Raw genomic sequence first — 21,073 nt, 5'->3', positions numbered from 1 at the left:
CAGAAATTATGGAGGCAAGAAGGCAGTGGGTTGAAAAACTTAAAATGCTGTAAGAAAAAAACGGCCAACCAAGAATTTTATCCAGCGAGACTTTTATTTCAAAAATAGGGAGAGATTAAGACATTCCTAGATTAAAACTAAAGAAGTTCACTGTCATTAGACCTGCCCTACCAGCAATGCTAAAGGGAAATCTTCAAACTGAAAGAAAGGATACCAGCCAATGGCTCAAAGTGGCATAAAGAAATAAAGAACTGAGGTAAAGGTAACCATTTGGTAATTATAACCAAAAAGAAGAAAGTCATATAAGTAACAGCTTTAAATATAAATGGATTAAATTCTCCAGTCAAAAAGCTGAGACTGGCACAATGGATAAAAAAGCATACATGCAACTATTTGCTGTCTTCAAGAGCTCACCTTACATTCAAAGATACAAGTAGACTGAGGATGAAAGAATGGGAAAAAATACTCCATGCAAGCAGTAATCAAAAAAGAGTTGGGGTAGCTATACAAATATCACATAATATAGGCTTCAAGTCAAAAACAGTTATGAGAGAATAAGACAGTCATTATATACAGCTAAGGGGACAATTCAACAGGAATAGGTAACAATTATAAATATAAGTGCACCTAACAGCAGAGCCCCAAAATATATGAAGCAAATACTGACAAATTTGAAGGAAGAAACTGATGATTCTACATTAATAAAAGATTTTAATATCAATAATGGATAGGACATCTAGTAACAAGATCAAGAAGGAAGTACCAGACTTGAATGATGCACTACACCAACTAGACCAAACAGACATATATAGAACACTTCATCCAACAAAAACAGAATACACCTTTTTCTTGAGTGCACATGGATTGTTCTCCAGGATAGACTAGATGTTAGGTCACAAAACAAGTTTCAATAAACTCGAAAACACTGAAATCATACACTGCATATTCTCCAACCACAATGGAATGAAGCTAGAAATCAATAAGAGAAATAGAAAATTCAAAAATACGTGGAAACTAAACAATATACTCTTAAACAACCAATTGGGTGAAAGAAGAAATCAGAAGTGAAGTTAGGAAATATATTGAGGCAAATGAAAATGAAAATACAACATACCAAAACTTACGGGATGCAGTGAACACAGTGCTGAGAGGGGAATATATAGCTCCATATGAAAACATTAAAAAGAAGACTTCAAATCAGAGCCCTAACCTCAAAACTGTTAGAACTAGAAAAATAACACCAAAGTAAACCTAAAGCGAGCAGAAGGAAGGAAATGAGAACAGAGATAAATGAAGGAGAAAACAAACAAACAAAAAACCAAAAGAAAAACAAAAGCTGGTTCTTTGAAAAGATCAACAAACTTGATAAAATATTTTTAGCTAGACTGACAAAGAAAAAGAGAGAGGATACCATTAACTAAAATCAGAAATGAAAAGGGGGCTATTACCCCAGACTGGCTGGTGCTTTCCCTACCCCCTCTCTCAGTCCCATACAGCATGGGAAGTGCACAGAAGCAGCAGCCAGGATCCTTCCCACTTCCCACCTGGGACACAGACTATTAAAGCTCTCACAGCAGTGAGACAGGTCCCCACCTGTATCAAGACACAGAGAATCAAGCCCTCAGACTCCCATGGCAGGACTTAAGTTGTGGGGGAGGGCAGAATACAAAAGAGCAGGAAAGAGGAATTTCCAAAATGAAGGAGTAGGTAGGTAACCACAAAATCTTCCCTAAAAGCAGAAGAAGCCAGGCAGAAAATACCCAAATCAACTGTTTGGGGACCCAGGGACTGGGGGAAGACTTTCAAGGCCCAGGTCAGAGAGGAACAATGAGTCTGGGAAAACGCAGACAGAGACTGTTTCCAGCCTTGGGTCCTGGTGCCCATCCTCAACCCTTGAGAGAAACAGCAGCAGGCTACCTGATCCTTGCCTGGGGATGCTGCAGACTGGAGGAGCTAGGGGAGTACTCTGCCAAAACTAAAGTGGGGGACACAGCTCTACACTGAGTCAGATTTTGGCTGGCAAAGTGAGTGCGCAAGAACCACACAGTTTCAACCCCACTGAGTCAGACACAGCCTGGGCTCCAGAAGGCAAACAACTTTTGAGGATCATTAAGTCACTAAACAGCACCATCTGTTGGAAAGGCTGGAAAGGCAAGGGAATTGCAGGGCTTTTCAGAGCTTCTCAGACCCTATCCCATGCCCACTGGAGCTGGTCTACATCCTGTGCAGGGGAACCCAGCCCTGCTTTGGCTGAGAATACAGACCACTCAATGTCAAAGTACCACCTTAAAAGAAACCCAGGTCTGGCTAGCCAACAAAAAGCAGAGCATTCCTGGGCCAGGTGCAGGCTGGGGAAGTTGACCTACCAATCTCCCATCGCAAGGTCTTTCCACATGGGAACCTGACAATCACCAGACCACACTGTGCCCACAGTCAAGGTCTCAGCCAAGGTTGCACAGTGCCCACCCCATGCTCCCGAAGGTGGCAGATTCCAGAGCACATGGAGAAATGTGGCTTTGAATGGACTGTTGCCTGGTTGGGTCCTGGCCCAATGGGCTGCTACAGTCAGAAAGAGGCAGGGCTATGAGGAAGAGGTGACCCAGAAGTACCATCTGCTAGAAGACAGGGAAGGTGCAGTTTGACAAACTGCTTTTCTGCCCAGGATCTAATAGAATTCCAAAAAGGGATGCACCTCCTGTGTGAGGCTGTAGCGTTGGTTTGACTGGGAATAACTGACTCCCCCCAAAAAAAGTCCCAAAGGAGATATTTCAACACAAACCCAAACAAACACAAAATCTTAGATGAGCAAGGGAAACCAACTTTCAAAATAACTTTACCAAGATAACCAAATGCCAAGAAACTAACAAATAATCACAAAGCACATGAAGAAGCATGACGATATGGTCAAGCTAAATAACCAAATTAAAAATCCAGAAGAGACAGAATTTGGTACTAATCAAAGATGTACATACAAATTTCCTAAATAACTTCAACTTGTTGGCTAATGAGAAAAAACAATATCAGGAAGACACTAGAAGAGCATAAGGAAGAATTTGAAAGAATGGAAAAACAGCAGCACTTACAGAAATGAAAAATACTGTAGATCAAACTGAAAAAATACTGGAGACCCACAACATCAGATCTGAAGAGGCAGAAGAAGAATAAGTGAACTAGAGAACAGATCAACTAAATTGGAATACACAAAAAAACAAAAGATGGAAAAAATCTGAATTGGAAAAGAACTGAAAACACAAAGAGCACAAATATGAGAATCATTGGTGTCCCATAATGAGAAGGGCTAGAAGATTATTTGAGGAGTTAATTGGAGAAAACTTACCAATCCTTATAAAAGACATAAATATGCAAATCAAAGAATCCAACAAACTTCAAATAGAACATACCTAAACAGACTCACTCCAAGATACATAATGATCAGACTGTCAAGTGCTGAAGAGAAGGAGAGTTCTGAAAGCAGCAAGAGAAAAGCGAGTCACCACATACAAGGGAAGCCACATAAGACACAATGTTGACTACTCCTCAGGCACCATGGAGATGAAAAGGCTATGGTATGATACATTTAAGCTTCTAGAAGAGAAAAATGGCCAGCCAAGAATTCTTTATACAGCAAAGTTCTGTCGGCTTAAAAAAAAAGACAGGAGAGGGAGGTCTGGAGGAGGGCAGAGAAGTGTAGGTTATTTAAAGGGTAAAAAGAGAGAAGAAAAAATAGATGTGATAATAAAAACCAAAGGATAAGATGGTTAAATCATGACCTGCCTTTACAGTAATAACTGTGAATGTTAATGGATTAAACTCCCCAACTAAAAGATACAGACTGGCAGAATGGATTAAAAACTATAAGCAAAAAAAAACACTATAAGTCATTATATGCTGTTACAAGACTCATCTTAGACACGATACAAATAGTTTGAAAATTATAAGGATGGAAAAAAGATATTTTATGCAAGTAGTAACCAAAAGAAAGTTGGGGTAGCTAACTAACACGAGACAAAACAGACATTAAAGATAAGAGACAAGGAAGGACACTATATGTTAATAAAAGGGGCAATTAACCAAGAAGAAATAACATTCATAAATGTCTTCGCATCCAATCAAGGAGCTCCAAAGTACATGAGGTAAACACTAGCAAACTAAAGGAAGCAATAGATATTTCTAAAATAATACTGGGAGTCTTCAACACACCACTCTCTTCTATAGAAAAGACAACCAGACAGAGGATTAATAAAGAAACAGAGAACCTAAACAATATGATAAATAAATCAGACCTAATAGATAGGTCTGCTATACATAGGTCTGATATACAATGTATATACTATTGATATACAATAGTATATACATTGTTGCACCCAAAAACACTAGGATATAACACTCTTCTCAAGCGCTCACTGAACAGTCTCCAAAATAGTTCATATGCTGCAGGACAAAATAGGTCTTAATAATTTTAAATGGGCTGAATTATTCAAAGCACTTTCTCTGATCATAATGGAATGAAAATGGAAATTAATGAAGAACCAAAACTTCCACAAATATATAGAGCTTAAACAATCAGTGGGTCAAAGAAGAAATTGCAAGGGAAGTCAATAAATATCTGGAGATGAATAAAATCAAGAAAACAAAATATTAATGCACATGGGATGCAATGAAGACAATACTGAGAGAGAAATTTATACCTCTGAATGCCTACATTAAAAAAAGGAAAGAAAAAAAAAGGTAAAACCAAAGCCGTAACTGAATATCTGAAGAAGTCAGAGAAAGAACAGCAAACTAACCCTAAAGTAAAAGAAAAGCATTAACAAAGATAAAGTAGAAATAAATGAATTGGAGAACAAGAAAACAACAGAGAGAATCAATAAAACCAAAAGTTGGTTATTTGAGACAATAAGATTGAGAAACCCTTAGCTAGACTGACAGCCAAAAAGAGAAAAGATGCAAATAAAGAAAATCAGAAATGAGAGGGGGGTCATTAGCATGGACCACAAAGAAATAAAAAATATTAATAATAATAAGAATACCAAGAACAACTGTATGCCAACAAACCAAACTTAAATAAAGTGGACAATTTCCTAGAAACACAAACATACTGACTTGAGAAGAAATAAAAGACCTCAACAAACCAATCACAAGTAAAGAGAGTCAATCCTCAAAAAACTCCCTATAAAGAAAAGCCCAAGATCACATGGCTTCACAGGAAATTTTACCAAACATTCCAAGACAAACTAACACCATTCCTGCTCAAACTCTATAAGAAAAACTAAAAGGGAACAGTATATAACTCATTCTATAAAGCAAATATCACTCTATACCAAAATCTGATAAAGGTACTACAAGAAAGGAAAACTATAGACCAATCACTCTAACGAATATAGATGCAAAAACTCTCAACAAAATGCTTGCAAATTGTATCCAATGGTGCATTAAAACAATTATATACCATAACCAGGTGGTTTATTCCAAGCATACAAGAGTGATTCAATACAAGAAAATCAATCAATGTAATACGACACATTAAAAATTGAAAGGGAAAAATCACATGCTCATCTTGATTGACACAGAAAAGGCATTCAAAAAAATTCAATATCCTTTCTTGAAAAAATCTTCAAAAGATAGAAATCAAAGGAAACTTCCTCAACGTAGTATAGGCATATATGAAAAAACCCACAGGCACCTTTGTACTCAATGGTAAGAAACCAAAAGCCTTCCTCTTGAGATCAGGAACAAGACAAAGATACCCTATGTCACCACTGTTGTTCAAGACTGTGCTAGAAGTACTAGCTAGAGCACTTAGACAAGAAAAGGAAATAAACAGCATCCAAATAAGAAAGGAAGAAGTAAAACTCATTATTTGTAGATGACATGATCCTTTACTGGGAAACTGCCAAGAAATCTACAACAAACCTACCCGAATTGATAAACAAATTCAGCAAACTGGCAGGATTTATGAGAAGTGCGCAAAATTCAGCAGTATTTCTATACACTAATAATAACCTAATCAAGAAAGCAATTGAGAAAAAAATGCCATTCACCAGACGCAACTAAAATAGTCAAGTACCTAGGAATAAACTTAACCAGGGATGTAATGGGCCTGTACCCAGAAAACTACAAAACATTGCCAAAAAAAAAAAAAAAAACAGAAATCAAAGACCTAAATACGTGGTAAGACATTCTGTGTTCAGAGATAGGAAGGCTAAATGTTGGTAAGATGTTAATTCTATCCAAACTGATCTACGGATTCAATGTGCTACCAGACAAAATTACGACAACCTACTTTGCTGACTTGGAAAAGTCAGTTATTAAATTCATTTGGAAGGAAAAGGGTCTCACGTAGTCAAAAGCAACCTACAAAAGAAGAACAAAGTGGGAGGACTTAACGCTTTCTGACTTTAAAGCTTATTATAAAACCACAGTGGTCAAAATAGCATGGTATTGACACAAACATAGACATACTGATCAGTGGAATCAGATTGAAAGTTTAGAAATAGACTCTCAGATTTATGGTCAATTGATTTTTGACAAGGCCTCCATATCCACTGAACTAGACAGAATAGTCTCTTCAATAAATGGGGCTAGGAAAACTGGATATCAACATCCAAAAGAATGAAAGAGGACCCCCTACTTCACATCTTATATAAAAATTAATTCAAAGTGAATAAAATACCTAAATGAGAGTGAGTACTATAAAACTCCTAGAATATAAAGAAACATTTTCAATACCCAGTCATAGGAGGTAGCTTTCTAGACCATATAACCAAAGTATAAGCAACAAAATAAAAAAAAAAAAATAGATCAATGGGAAGTCCTCAAGATTGAACACTTTCATGCTTCAAAGGACTTCGTCAAAAAGGTGAAGAGGCAACCAATTCAATGGGAAAGAATATTTGGTAACCACATATCTGACAAGGGTTTGATACCTAGTATATATAACTCAACAATAAAAGGAAAAACAACCGAGTTATAAGTTGGACAAAAGATATGAATACACATTTTTCCAAAGAGGAAATACAAATAACTAAAAGCACATAAAAAGATATCCAACTTCATTAGCTATTAGGGAAATACAAATCAAAACCACACTGAGGGGGTGAGAGGGTAGCTCAGTGGTAGAATTCATGCATGACATGCAGGAGACCTGAGTTCAATTTCTCATCCATGCACTTCTCAAAAAACAAACAAACAAAATTCAGTAAATGGTGCTGCAATAACAGGATACTCACATGGGAAAAAAATGAAATGCAACTCCCATACAGCATACAAAAAAAAAAACCAACACTGAGATATCATCTCATACTCATTAGAATAGCTGCTATTAAACAAACAGGAAACTACAAATGTTGGAGAGGATGTGGAGAAATAGAAACACTTATTCATTGCTGGTGGGAATGGAAAATGGACAGCCACTGTGGAAGACAATTTGGCAGTTCCTCAGAAAACTAAATACTGAGTTTCCCTATGACCCAGCAATTCCACTACTTGGTATATATGTACAGAAGATCTGAAAGCAGGGACACAAATAGACATTTGCAAGTCAATGTTCATAGCAGCAGTATTCACAATTGCCAAAAGATGGAAACGATTCCCGAGTTCATCAACAGATGAGTGGATAAACAAAGTGTTGTTTATATGTATGTATACAACATGGAATATTATGCAGCAGTAAGAAGGATGGAGGTACTGAAGCATGTGACAACATGGATGAACCTTGAGGACACAATACTGAGTAAATACACAAAGGGACAGATAGTGTATGATTTCACTAATATGAACTAACTAGAACATGGAAACTCAGAGTCTTAAAATGTAGAATATAGGGTACCTAGAGATCAATAGAAGCTAGAGAAATAGGAGCAGTTACCTAATATGTACAAAATTGTTAATAAGGTTGAACTTAAATGTTTGGGAATGGGTAGAGGTGATGGTAGCTCATCATTGGGATTCTAAGTAATAGTGACATATTGTAGGTGAGTAAGACTGAAAGTGATTGTTCAAAGTTATGTATGTATATAAGTTCTCACATGAACTACTACAAAAGTTTTAAAAATATATAGAAACGGAGGGGTATATGGAAAAAAAACATACATATTGCAAACCATGAACTATAGTTAACAGTACTATTTTAATATTCCCTCATTAATAGTAACAAATTTATTACACCAATATATGGGTCAACAATAGGGGGGATTAAGAGGTACGGGAGGATTTGGTTTTATTTTTTTATTCTTATTTCTTTTCTAGATAAATGAAAATATTCTAAAATTGATCATGGGGCTGTATGAACAACTATATGATGATACTGTGAGCCACTGATTGTATACTTTGGATAGTTTGTGTGGTGTGTGAATATATCTCAATAAAATTGAAAAAAAAGGGGAGGGGAGACATTACTACCAACCCTGCTGAAATAAAAAAACAATTATGAAAGGATACTATGAACAACTGTATGCCAATAATTTAGATAATCTAGTTGAAATGGACAAATTCCTAGAAACACAAAAACTACCTACATTGACTCAAGAGGGACTAGAAGATCTCAACAAACCAATTGCTATTAAAGAGATTGAATCAATTACTAAAAACCTCACAACAAAGAAAAGCCCAAGACCGGATGGCTTCATAGGGGAATTTTACCAAACATTCCATGAAGACTCAACTCCAATTCTGCTCAAACTCTTCCAAAAAAATTGATGAGGATGGAACACTCCCTAATTCATTCTATAAGGCCTACATCATTCTCATACCACAGTCAGATAGAGATACAACAAGAAAACTATACTGCAATATCTTTTATGAATATAGATGCAAGAATACATCAACAGAGTGGATAAACAAAATGTGGTATATACATACGATGAACTATTATGCAGCAGTAAGAAGGAAGGAGGTACTGAAGCATGTGACAACATGGATGAACCCTGAGGACATAATTCCTCAACAAAATACTAGCAAACCAAATCCAAAGCATATTAAAAGAATTATTGTTCCAGCTCAGACTAAGCTCGTACAGAGCCCAGGAAGGGGCAGCTGCTAGACCACAGAAGGCACAGAAGCAAACATGTGTTTATTGAGACTTAGGAACAGGAGAAGTTTGCCAGTGATGGCCAGCTGGACATTTAGCACTCCACAAAGGGAACAGAAATGCACAAGGCAATATATGATTTCAAAACAAAGATGTTTTGAGGACATCAGTCTCTAGTATAATCGTTAAAGGAGCTTAAGCCCTGATATTAATGTTAGTGTTTAAGGCTAAATACAATCAATGGTGTTTTTACATTCTTCCCCCTCCGGGGAGATTTTTTACTTTCTTGACCTTTATCCTTGGCTAAAACAGGTCTGTTACAGGGTTTTAGGAGATGGCCCAGTCATTGGGCCACACCATGACCAAGTGGGATTTATCCCTGATATGCAAGGTTGGCTCAACATAAGAAAATTAATTAATGTAATACACTACATTAACAGAATGAAGGGAAAAATCCAAACCACATGATTTTCTCTATTGGTGCAGAAAAGTGATTAGACAAAATACAGCAACCTCCTTGATAAAAACACTTAGATAACACTAGAAATAGAAAGAAACTTCCTCAACATGATAAAGAGCATATATGAAAAGACAACAGCTAACATCCTACTCAATGGTGAATGACTGAAAGCTTTCTCTCTAAGATCAGTAACAATACAAGAAGCTCACTGTCACAATTTGTTTTTAAACACTGTACTGGAAATTCTTGCCAGAATAGACAAGAAAAAGGAATAAAAGTCATAGAATTAGAAAGGAAGAAGTAAAACTTTCATTTAAACCAATGGAGACTAAAAGCAGTATAGGTTAGAATGGGGAGGAATTAATTCTGAGCACACTGTATAAACCAGTACTTCTCAAACTATCTGTGAAGGACCAGCGCTTTTTGTTAGTTTGGTTGGTTGACTGGTTTTTAAATTACAGCTCATCATGGACCAATACTCTACAATAGATGTATTACTAGAAAGATATAATGAAAAACACCTAAACTGTTTATTATACCTTAATTCAACAAGATAAATCCACTGATCACAGACTTTAATTAATGTCTCAACAATGTCAAATTTGGATAAGTTTCCTAACACTCTAAATTTCTTTAGAAAATACTTGCCATAGACCTATCATAAATGGTCTACGAACTAGCACCAGTCTATGGACTTTATTTTGAGTAATGGTGGTATTGCCTATAGGAAGGAATGATACAGAATTTAATAATAGTGGAGGTGAGAAATCAGGTTCTGCTATGAAGTCATCAATAAAACCAGGATTTCAAAAAGCAGAATGATGTAGTTAAAGAAGTGGCATGATTCCCACTTCTATTTCCTAAATCCTCATTAAAATTTAACTATAAATCCCATAAAGTATCTCCCCACAGTATCTCTCACAACATTTGTTCCTTTCTATTCAACCTGTCATTAAATCAGAGTTTCTAGGGAGAGGACTGCTATCTTTATATTTTATTTTTTAAGCTTGGAGGACCACTGTCTTCTTACTTTCCTGCTTCTGTATCTGTGCTCTTACTTTTACCTTCACCCAAACTTTCTTTTTTCACTTTTACCTATTGAAATCCTAATCATCTTTCAAGACATAGCTCAAATGTCCTTGTATCCCCATGAAGCCTTCTCCAAGTCTGTTGCTCAGAATGACCCTTCTCTCCTTTGTAGTCATTATATTTTTCACACTTGACATATGATTCTCTTTTACAATATCACCAATTCCTTTTACTCCTCTGCAGCTGCCCAAAATCTAGAAAAGCCCTACATACAGATTAGTTATTAAAATGGTTGCTCAAATAATTTTCAGATTTTTCAAAGAAGCAAATGAAAAGAGAGGGGATAATTATTTTTCTTAAGGCATTTTTATGAGAAATGAAAATTTTACAAGCAGAAGATCACAGTAACAACATTTCTTGTCTCTAGGAGGTCCTAAAGACAACTGATGGAAAGAGAATACGACTGGGAATCTTGAAGCTACAGACTTCAAAAGACTTCAAACAATGATAAACTTCTGGTAACACAAACACACCTGTTACTGTAGCTTGTCTATTTTAGTGTTGGGTGGGGAGGGAAAGAGTATAATCACTACGTGACACACCTAAGGATTTCCTTGTATTTATTTGAAATGAATAGCTAACAAATAATTTTATTCCCTTTCATTTATTCAATTCTCCTTTGTTTTCCCAACATGTACCTCTGCAATAATTTTTTTTCTCTTCCGTACCCATTTTTAATACGCTAGAGACTGGGACTAAAGTAAAGAATCTATACCATGATAAAGATTATTTATGGCCTTCTACTCTATTTTTTAGGAACAAATTTTATTAAGTGACTTTTAGTAAGTCATAACATTTCTGATTCAATTTCATCATCTTTAAGGTTCTAATTAAAATGGAAATAATTTTTAAAATTTATCTATAAACTGCTTCAAATGCATTTTTTCATGAAATTATCCAACAGTATCTGAAATATTATCTTAATTTTATAGACAGGCAAGCTGAAGATTAGAATTACTATGTAAATCATATAACTGAGATTAGAATCCAGAAGTACTGACTCTGTATCCATTATGCCCTCCTTACTTACTAGCTGTTTAATACTCAAGTTTCCTTGGGGATTATCTACCACATGGAGTTGTTACAGGGATGAGGGCAGGTAACACAGGTAAAAATCTTTAGTCCAGAGTCTGCCACATATAAGTGGCCAAAACTATTGGCTATTATTACCAATAATAGCAGCTTCTATTAAAATGCTTACCTCCCAAAACTTCTCAAAGATAACAGAAAGATGGTACAGAATGTGAAAAGTAATTTGCACTGATGTGAAATGTCAACTTATTGATTTAGTAGCTATTAACATGCTAAAAATTCCTGATAATCATAATATTCAACTGTAGGGACATACTAGAATTTTGAAATTAACTCCCAAATAATGATTGGTTCAAATTTTTCACTATTTTAAACAATACTGCAATGATTATGCACACTTATCCATTAACTTTTTTAGAATAAACACTAAAAACTGAAAATGCTGGTTCCAAAAATTTGTATACATGTACTTTAAATTTTGATATATAACAGTCAGACTGACCTTCAATTTACATTTCACCAGCAACATGAGAGTGTCTGTTTCCACATATTGACACCATGTTGTTAAATCTTTTCCAAATTTTATAAATGTATAACAACCAAAAATCAAGGAAAGTAATGCTTTTAAACATGTTGTAAATGTTTTAGTTTGCTATTTGTCTTTTAACTCTGTTAATGATGGTTTTTAATGTTTGAATTTAAAATGTTTCATATAGACAAACTTACCAATAATTTCCTTGACAACTTCTAACTTTGATACAAGTTTTCTTTCTTTTTTTTTTTTTAACATGGGCAGTCACTGGGAATAGGGAATGGCAGGCAAGAACTCAGTCTGCTGAGCCACCGCGGCCCACCCAAATGGCTTTGATTTTTTTTCTTTGGGTGCATGGTCTGGGAATAAAACCCAGGTTTCCCACATGAAAGGCGGAAATTCTAAACACTGAACTACCCATACACCCTGACATAAGTTTTAAAAGTGGTATTTATACCCCAAAATTTAAAAACTTACTTGCTTACTACACCTTCCAGTATTTTATGGCTTTATTTTTTATAAAAACTGAAGAATTTGATCCATTTAGAATTTATTCTTATAAGGTACAAAGTAATCTCATGTTTCTATTCCAGATAAGCACTCTTTCTTCTTGATCTTTATCTAAACCATTCAATGAATTGGTATATACGGGAATTTTAAAGCCGTAAGAGAGAAGCAATGTGTCACATACAAGGGAGCCTCGATAAGATTAAGTGCTCATTTCTCATTGGAAACCATGAACATATTTAAAGTTCTGAATATTAAAAGTTCCTGAAAAGAAAAAAATTGCCAACACAAGAATTCCATATCCAGCAAAGCAGACTTACAAAAATGAGAGAGGAAAAAATATATACACACATGTATTCTCAAGGAGCTAGAAGAAAAAACCTGAGAGGATCGTATGGTAGCCCATAACAAACTCCGGGATCTGTCCTGTAACTATTTGTTGAAGAGTGCTTTGAAAACTACTGCTTGTTTATTTCTTTGTTTTGTATGTTAGTCTAGACAATAAAACAGTTAAAAAAAAAAAAATGAAGGAGAGGTTAAGACATTCCCAGGTTAAAGAAAAAAAAAAGCTGAGGGAATTCATCACCGGGGTAGGAGGTCAGAAGGAATGGGGAATTAATGCATAATGGTATAACATTTCTGTGTGGAGAGATATGAAAGTTCTGATAATGAATGCTAGTGGAGATAGCACAACATTGTGAATGTGATAATTCCCACTGAATGGTATGCTTGCCAGTGGCTGAGATGGTAAAGTTTATGTTTCCATAATTAAAATAAGAAAGAGCAATCAAAGAGACAATTACAATGTAATGCAATATATGATCCTTAATAGGATCCAATAATGAAGGCTCAAAAAGGACATTATTGGGACATATGAAGAAAACTGGAATACAGACTGAAAGCTTTGTATAAACGTTAAAGTTCTCGAACTTGATAACTAAAAGTAGTTATATATGTGAATCTGTGTTCCTAGGAAATATATGTGGAAATATTATGGGTTCAGGGAACATAATATATACAACTTACTCTTAAATGTTCAGAAAACAGACAAATAGAGTGACACAGCAAATGTGGCAAAATGTTAAAATCGGTGGATCTGGGTATCTGGGGGAAAGGTGAGTGAGGCTGGAGCTCTCTGTATGGGGTTTGTATATTTTTGAAACCTTCCTGTAAGTTTAAATTATTTAAAATAAAAAGTTTAAAGAAAAAAAATGTTATTGGAAGCTAGAAGAAAAGAGATCCTTTTCATTTAGTAGGAAGTTTTACCAAATCTCTCAACTGTGGTAATGTGAAAAAGAGGAAATGTACATGACAACTAATGGATCTGCCTAAATTGATTCCCAAGCAAAATGTTGTGTCATCTGGTTTCTTTTAAACACATATGGTAAGATATGGATAGAAAGATAAGCTGAAAAAGAAGTGTCATATCCCGTGCTCCTGGCTGGTACCCAAGACCGGTTCTTATTGCAGGAAGAAGACTATCCACAACATGGCTTGGGTCCAGACTGCGCCACAGCTTCTAAAGAGTTGCGGGTCCTTGGAGCCTCTTTAATGCTGGTGCTCAGGCTGCAGGACACCCCATGGTAGTGGAGGAACAAACCCTCTGGATGGACTCCTCCTGGGAAGTTTGCTAATGTGCAGCAGCTAGACAATGTTCTTCATTAACATCTGTCTGTCAGCATAATCATCACATCATTCACTGTGGTGGCAGGGACTCAGCTCTAGAATTCTATCTAGAAAAAGTATCTGATCCCGGTCTTTCAATGGTTTCAAGACAACCAGAAGTACCTCTTGAGCCTAGTAGGCCTCTAGGCAAGATGCCCCTGCCTATCAGATGTACCACTGGGCATTCAGCTATTATGATGTCCTTGAGGACCCCACACTCATGACTTCTCCTCCATCAGACATGGGCAGCATCTCCTGGAAGCCAGTGATTCCAGAGTGTAAGTATCAGGACCTCACCAAAGTGGAGGAAGGACAGGCATGTACATCCTCCCCTGCTGTGACACCAACACTGGCAACTGGCAGTGTGGACAAGGTCCCAGTGATGAAGGCTGAAACTACCCACGTCATCATGAGTTCTCTCATCACAAAACAGACCCAGGAAAGCATTCAGCATTTTAAGCAACAGACAGGGTTGAGAGATGCTAGCGACACTGAGGACACCAAATACCTTCAAATGGCAGCACTCCACAAACTAAAGCTAGAGAGTGGAAGATAATAAAAGAAAAGCAGGCTGCATCAGCCCAGTCTACTTCAAGCAGTAAAAACTCTTCCCCTAAGCAGAAACTCAGAGGCTGATTCATTTCTGGTTCTTCCACAGCTTTACCTGGCTCACACTCTACATCATGGATTCTGGAAGAAAAATAGAGGCTTTTGGACCAAGGTCCCTCTAGAAGTCTGATTCAGGAAGCTTTGCCACCCAGACCTATAGAGGAGCTAAGAAGCCCTCTCCAATGGAACTGATCCAAGTCCAGACCTCCTGCATGGCTGAGGACCTGCAGTCTTCAAGCCACCCAAAATGGATATGCCAGTGGTGGAATGGAAGAAACCATAGGCACAGATTCATAATCTCAAACTCTATGACTTGAATGTGCTCACACCAACTGGGTTCTAGTGTGCTTTCTATTCTAGGGACTCTGTATAGAGGGTATCTTGCTCCCCGCTCCCCCTTTCTACCTTGGCTCTGACATAGGTAAGGCATATTTTAAAAATACTTTTTAAACTGAGGCTAGAACTGGAGACATAATTGGCTTTTGAAAAACATTAGTGTGAGACTTGTCTGTACTGTGTGGAAGAAGCCATTTTGTACCACTTTAGTTTGAAGTTAGACGAAGTAATTTCAGCAATGATGTATTGGAGCCCTCCCTTAACTATTTTTGTATCATTTACCCTGAACAAAAACTTTAATTACTGCTTACTAGGTAAATAAGGTCCATGATGTTCCAAAATCCAGGCTTCTTGATTCCTTTACCACTAGCAACATGAGCACTGACAAAACATGGAATAGTGGCATTCACTAATTTAAATAACCCTGGCCCTCCTGGTGCTATGCTGGCCTTGGTGGTAAGGGGGACCTATGATCTGTTTGAGATCTTGGTACTGTTCAAAGCCAGATCCAGCAGGGACACCTCTTCCTATTGTTCAAACTGGATAATTAACCACTGCATTCTGCAGCTAGTACTTTATCAAATACAAAGTAGTTCAATTAGGTCAAATTAATTTTTCATATCAGTAAGCTTCAAATCAAATAACTTCAGTATAAATAGGATTAATGTCATGTATATAGAGTTACTTCCTAAGATTACATATTGATCTCTTAAAATTATAAGCAAACCTCAACTTATCTTACTTTTACAGGCAGCTTTCAGTTCACAATAATTCCTGTATTTTCCAGTCAAAGTGTTCCATTTTTAAGTTACTTATTCAATGAACATACAGTATCTGTTTCTATCTTTACATGTTGCCATATGTACCTACTGAACACCAGGTTTTTATTATTCTGACCTTAGATACTTAATCTAATTTTCTTTGTGAAAACATGAATATACGAATGGGAAAGAGATAATCAGACACTTTTTACTAATTGATTTAAGGTAATAAATTCTTTCTATAAATATATTTAAAAAACAGGGCTATGTTACTTTGTACGAAACTGATTTCAGTCCCATTGCTTTAAAAAAAACTCATTATCAACATCTAAATCTATCAAGGATTGTGAATATGTTTATATTGTACTTAAAAAGCATGTTGAAATTCAAAATAACTATCACAATCAGAGAAGAGAAAAATAATAATCTACAAAATTAATAGCCAAAGAGTGATCAACAAATACCAAAATACTAGATATGGTATGACAACCTGAGCAATGATTCTGCTAAAAAATACCTGTCCAGACTTAGAGAGATATGGAAATTGTCTCTATCCTGGTCTATCTGTTCTCCAGACAAGCCATCCTAACAGCAAAGTCTTTCTGCCAATAAAAAGAGAGGGACAGAGTCACCACTACAGATCTGACTTGACATGCAAGTTCAACAATTCACAATACCTCAGGAACAACCCAACAGCAATAGTTTGGAAAAGTGAATGTGATTTACTTTTGGGCACGTTGTACAGCTTCTCTGCTGAGTCACTACCATAATACAGTACAGAATAAAAGCTCTGTTTAAACAGACCTAAGACCTGAGTTTGCAGCCTATCTCTATTCATATATAGATCAGTGTTCTTGAAAAATTTATTTGCAGTTGAGACCCAGTTTCTCTGTCCATAAAATTATATTATCATCTTCTTCACTGGATTATTGTGAAGAGTACCTAGCACATAGAAAATGCTTTACAAATATTAGTTTCCCAACTTGTTTACTACCAGTGAGAACCAATATTCTAAAATCTTCAACTCAAGTCTTCGTTTACAGTTTCCAATTAGTTCTCCAATGGATGTTGTACTCCATCTGATTGCTGGCCCCTGCCCAGTGGGTTTTTAAGTAAGTAATGTGAAAGATCTGTAGTGATTCATGGATTTGGCTGCATAAATATAGAGCAGAAAGAAAAACAGAAACAGATGTTTTCTCATCAACATGAGACTTATTCAATTATATGCTTTGAATATGTGTAATTTATTGTATGTCAATTATATCCCAGCAAAGCTGTTAGAACAAATAATCCAACAACAATCAATATAAATCCCTTGGAGGTAAGTTCTATAAATTCAACTAGAATATCCTACAGTGGGAATACATGCCAGGAAAAAGATTTACACTGGATATTTAAATTCTGATTATGTTCTCATAAAATTGGATGCACTGAATTCTCCTTTAATGACCCTATAGTGAGTAGCAGTTCAATTTAAGGGTTAAAAATATTCAGATCAGAACAAAAATCAAAATCCTACGTAGCTGGCAATGCCTAATTACTATGCAAACAATTTTCCTCATTGTGTTCCTTATGCATAACCTGCACCTACTTTGAACCTACTCTGAAGAAGGATTTAAAGTGATTCTTCCATCTGGAAAATGAGAGACCTAATTGGCAGATCTCTATGATACCTTTCAGCTTTTGTCACTATCCTTTCCCATTTATTTTCTTAGGAACTATATTAAACATATTTCAAACAAAGTAACTATAAACACTTATTCAATTTAATATGTTAGAAGGAAGTACAACATTTAGAGGTCCATCTTTTAGTCTATGTTCTTACAAGGTTTCTCACCCCCATCACTACTGACATCTCAGGCTAGGAAATTGCTGCAACGGACCACTACCTTGTGCATCCTAAAATGTTTAGCACCATATTCTTGACCTTTAGCCATAAGTGCCAGTAGCACCTCTTCCCAGCTATGACAACCAAAAATGTCTCCAAACATTGCCAAATGTCCCACGTGAGGCAATAAAACTGTCCCTGGTTGAAAACCACTGTGCTAAAATTAGTGAATATAGTTATTTCTCCAGTGGACCTCCTCCACTCACAAGGCTATGTCTGAAAGTACAATATTCTCCATTTGAAGGTTCTTAAAGATGTTTAATAATATATATATATATATATATATACACCCCAGTATATGCTCCATTTAAAAAAAAAGGCCAAAAATTACAAATGACAGAAAGGTTTTTGTTTTTAATTATCATTTTGTTTTCAAACAGAGGAAGACAAACCCTACAGAATATGACATGTGATCTCTTAATTTAGATCTCTAGAAGGAAAAAATCTCTATGCTAAAGAAATACATATATAAACCATTCCTTAACCATCCTATAACTAAAGAACTATGGTTTCCTAAGGCAATATACTAATAAAATGCAAATTTAAATCTCTGCCATTACCCAATCTACAGTTTACCCCAAGTAGGTATTAAGTTCCATGAAATATTTCATTTCCAACTGCCATTAAATCTGTGATATATCATCTACATTCATAAACTAACTTTCTGTCCCACTTTCTCCACCAAGCCTTCTCCTCAATCTCAATTCTCAAGTAAAATGAAAAATCAGATCACAATCTGAATTATATTTATATTTTCTTGAAAACTGAGCTTCTTGTTAAATTGACAAGTTAGATTTAATTGCTTTCTTACTATTCCACAAGAATAAACACAACTTACTTATGATAAATATTAGCTATCATAAATGTAAAAAGAGTAAAAAAACAAACAAAAAATTACACTGGAACCAGGAACCTAGGTTCCAGTTCTGACTTAGCCTCCTACTAGCTGGAAGACTTCTTCTCTAAACTTCAGCTTTCTAATTTATATAAATGGAGGATAATATCTACCTTTAGAATTATTGTGAGGATTAATTACATATGCAAAATCACTTTGTAAACAGCAAAGCAGTATACAAATGTTGGATATTGGTTGTTTCATAGTAGTATGAGTAAACAATATAGTGGGGAAACACCTCAAATAAAGGAGTGACATATCACTAATAGAAGTCACTTTCTAAAACAAATACTCACTAGGATGACAGCTTGAGATAAACTCTGAACTAGGAATCTGTGTTCAAACCCAGTTCTGCCATTAACTCTATTAATCAACACAGGCAACCATACTTTCCTCTTCACCCTAAATTTATTCAGCTAAAAAATACAAGCACTGGCCCAGATAAGTATTATTTCAGACTTTATTAGGCTACGAAAAGCTTGGTTTAACGTTATAACCAAAACTCAGTACTGTCTGGTCTGCTAGGAAAACATAAGTAGAGGGCAGCAAAGGGTTAAAAATGTTTAATTTAATAAGTACAGAATTCTATACAATTACTGAGAAGTAAAGGAAGCTAAAACTACCTTGTTTTCTATAATTAACAATAGTTATCCCTCTAAATGACCGTAATGAAGAAAAAGGTGCATCAAAAGAAGGGCGGAGCTCTTTCTCACAAGCTTTTTGGGGGCCACCCACCTCCCAGCGATCCTAAGCAGCCAAAAAACTTGAAATCTTGAAATGAAAGATTACGGTTTACATTATTTGAGAGAGGAATTTTTAATTATTTCTTTTCACTTGGGTGGAGATGGCGATAGTCATCCGGCAAACATTTCCTATAAACACCATTATCCACAATAATAAGTCTCAAAAACATGTAAGTTTTTAGAATAATTTTTTTTTGAAAACGAGTTTCAGACTATTAACTCAAAATGAAATAACTCTGTGTTAATGGCGAACAGTGTTTCCCGATCGTCTTGTTTTCCATCCCCCAAATTATCAGGCTTTCCGGGTCTCTGCAGAGAAGACACCCTGCCCTCTACTCCCACACGGTGCCAGGTCCCGAGGGAGAGTCCCCAGGGAGTCCCAGGGGAGGGAAGGCCAAGCAACCCAGGCCTCTGGGCGCTGCCACGCCTCGCTCCTCACCGATGACGATGCGCAGGTGCTTGAGGCGGGTCAGCGCGTCCTTCTTGGTGTCCAGCACCTTCTGGGTGGACTTCTTCACGTCCCCGTGCGGCTTCTTGGAGAACATCTTGCCGAAGCCGCCGCCACCGCTGGCTCCGGTCCCCTCGCGGCGCAGTCCCGGCCGCAGAAGGTGGAGGGAGTGGGCGGGGAGGCGACTAACGTGAGCGGCTCATTCAGTCCACAGGCTTGAGGGCCCCGGCAGAGCCAACTCCTCCCAAACAGAGGCCAGGACCGCCACCGCCACCCGCCTCGCGCCGCGCCTCGGAGACACCTTAGGCTCCGGCTCCAATATGGCGGATCCCCGATCCCGGCCCTCCAAGGAGAGAGGGATATCAGGGCGGGCCGCCTGCCGTCGCCGCCACCACCCGCCTCCTGCGGCCGCCGCTCGCTGCCAGAGGCCGGGGGCCCAGACCGAAAGCCGCGGAGGTAGGGCTCTCGGCAACAGCACCACAACTCCTCTCCCTGAGGCCCCCTTAAGGTTGAAGCGTCTTCAGCAGCTTAGACCCTGCACAAGCCGAATCCGAAACCTAGAATGTGGTGATAGGGTTTCACGACTCTGCCGTCGGTGGCGAACGGTCCCCGTGGCAACCGCCTTCTGACGTCACGGGCTCTTGACGTCATGGAGCGTGAGATCACCTGTGGCACTGCCCACCTCTGGTTTCATGTGTAAGCAATCGAAAGGAGGGACTCTGGAAACTCTGTACACCATGGTAAGCGAAGTGACTCCTCCTAGCCAAACTCCCAGAGAAGTTTCGTGTAGTGTTTTTATAGAATCCTTCATCTCTACTGTTTAGTATGTCATAGTAATTTAAGAAGGTAGTTCCAAAACATCAAAGCAGAACATGGAATGTACTTTGGATACCAATTGTGAAAGGTCTCGGTTCTAACACCCCTTTATTCCCTAACTCGAATTTTGTTTAATAGATTCGGATTTTTAGTTTTGCAAAGTGATGATTAACAATACACTGTAGTTTTGAACTGAATACACTGTAGTTTTTGAATAATGAAGCTGTAGTTTTGAAATTTATAGGGTTATATGATACATCCTCG

The 21,073-nt window shown here is 37.1% G+C and overlaps 2 protein-coding genes and 1 pseudogene across 8 annotated transcripts in view; 2 read left to right on the top strand and 1 right to left on the bottom strand.

Annotated features, from left to right (window-relative positions):
* RALGAPA1 (Ral GTPase activating protein catalytic subunit alpha 1) overlaps positions 1-20,599 on the bottom strand; it is a 311,810-nt gene extending 291,211 nt beyond the window's left edge. For 4 of the 7 annotated variants that reach the window (XM_077126931.1, XM_077126935.1, XM_077126932.1 and 1 more), the window contains exon 1: positions 19,985-20,599. In XM_077126931.1, the coding sequence (XP_076983046.1) occupies positions 19,985-20,090 (106 nt within the window). In that variant the 5' untranslated portion in view covers positions 20,091-20,599. The remainder of the gene's footprint in view (positions 1-19,984) is intronic. The other 3 variants (XM_077126933.1, XM_077126937.1, XM_077126938.1) reach the window with 3 other exon arrangements.
* Positions 14,412-15,265, top strand: LOC143655638 (putative monooxygenase p33MONOX pseudogene; annotated as a pseudogene).
* Positions 20,483-21,073, top strand: part of BRMS1L (BRMS1 like transcriptional repressor) — a 76,936-nt gene continuing 76,345 nt past the window's right edge. Inside the window, exon 1 of the mRNA XM_077126943.1 lies at positions 20,483-20,733. The gene's annotated coding sequence lies outside the window, so the exon portion shown is untranslated. The remainder of the gene's footprint in view (positions 20,734-21,073) is intronic.

The sequence above is a fragment of the Tamandua tetradactyla genome, chromosome 14 (genome assembly GCF_023851605.1).
Source record: "Tamandua tetradactyla isolate mTamTet1 chromosome 14, mTamTet1.pri, whole genome shotgun sequence".
NCBI classification, from domain to species: domain Eukaryota; kingdom Metazoa; phylum Chordata; class Mammalia; order Pilosa; family Myrmecophagidae; genus Tamandua; species Tamandua tetradactyla.
Note: the sequence above shows the minus strand (reverse complement) of the source record. Positions and strands in the feature narration are given on the sequence as shown.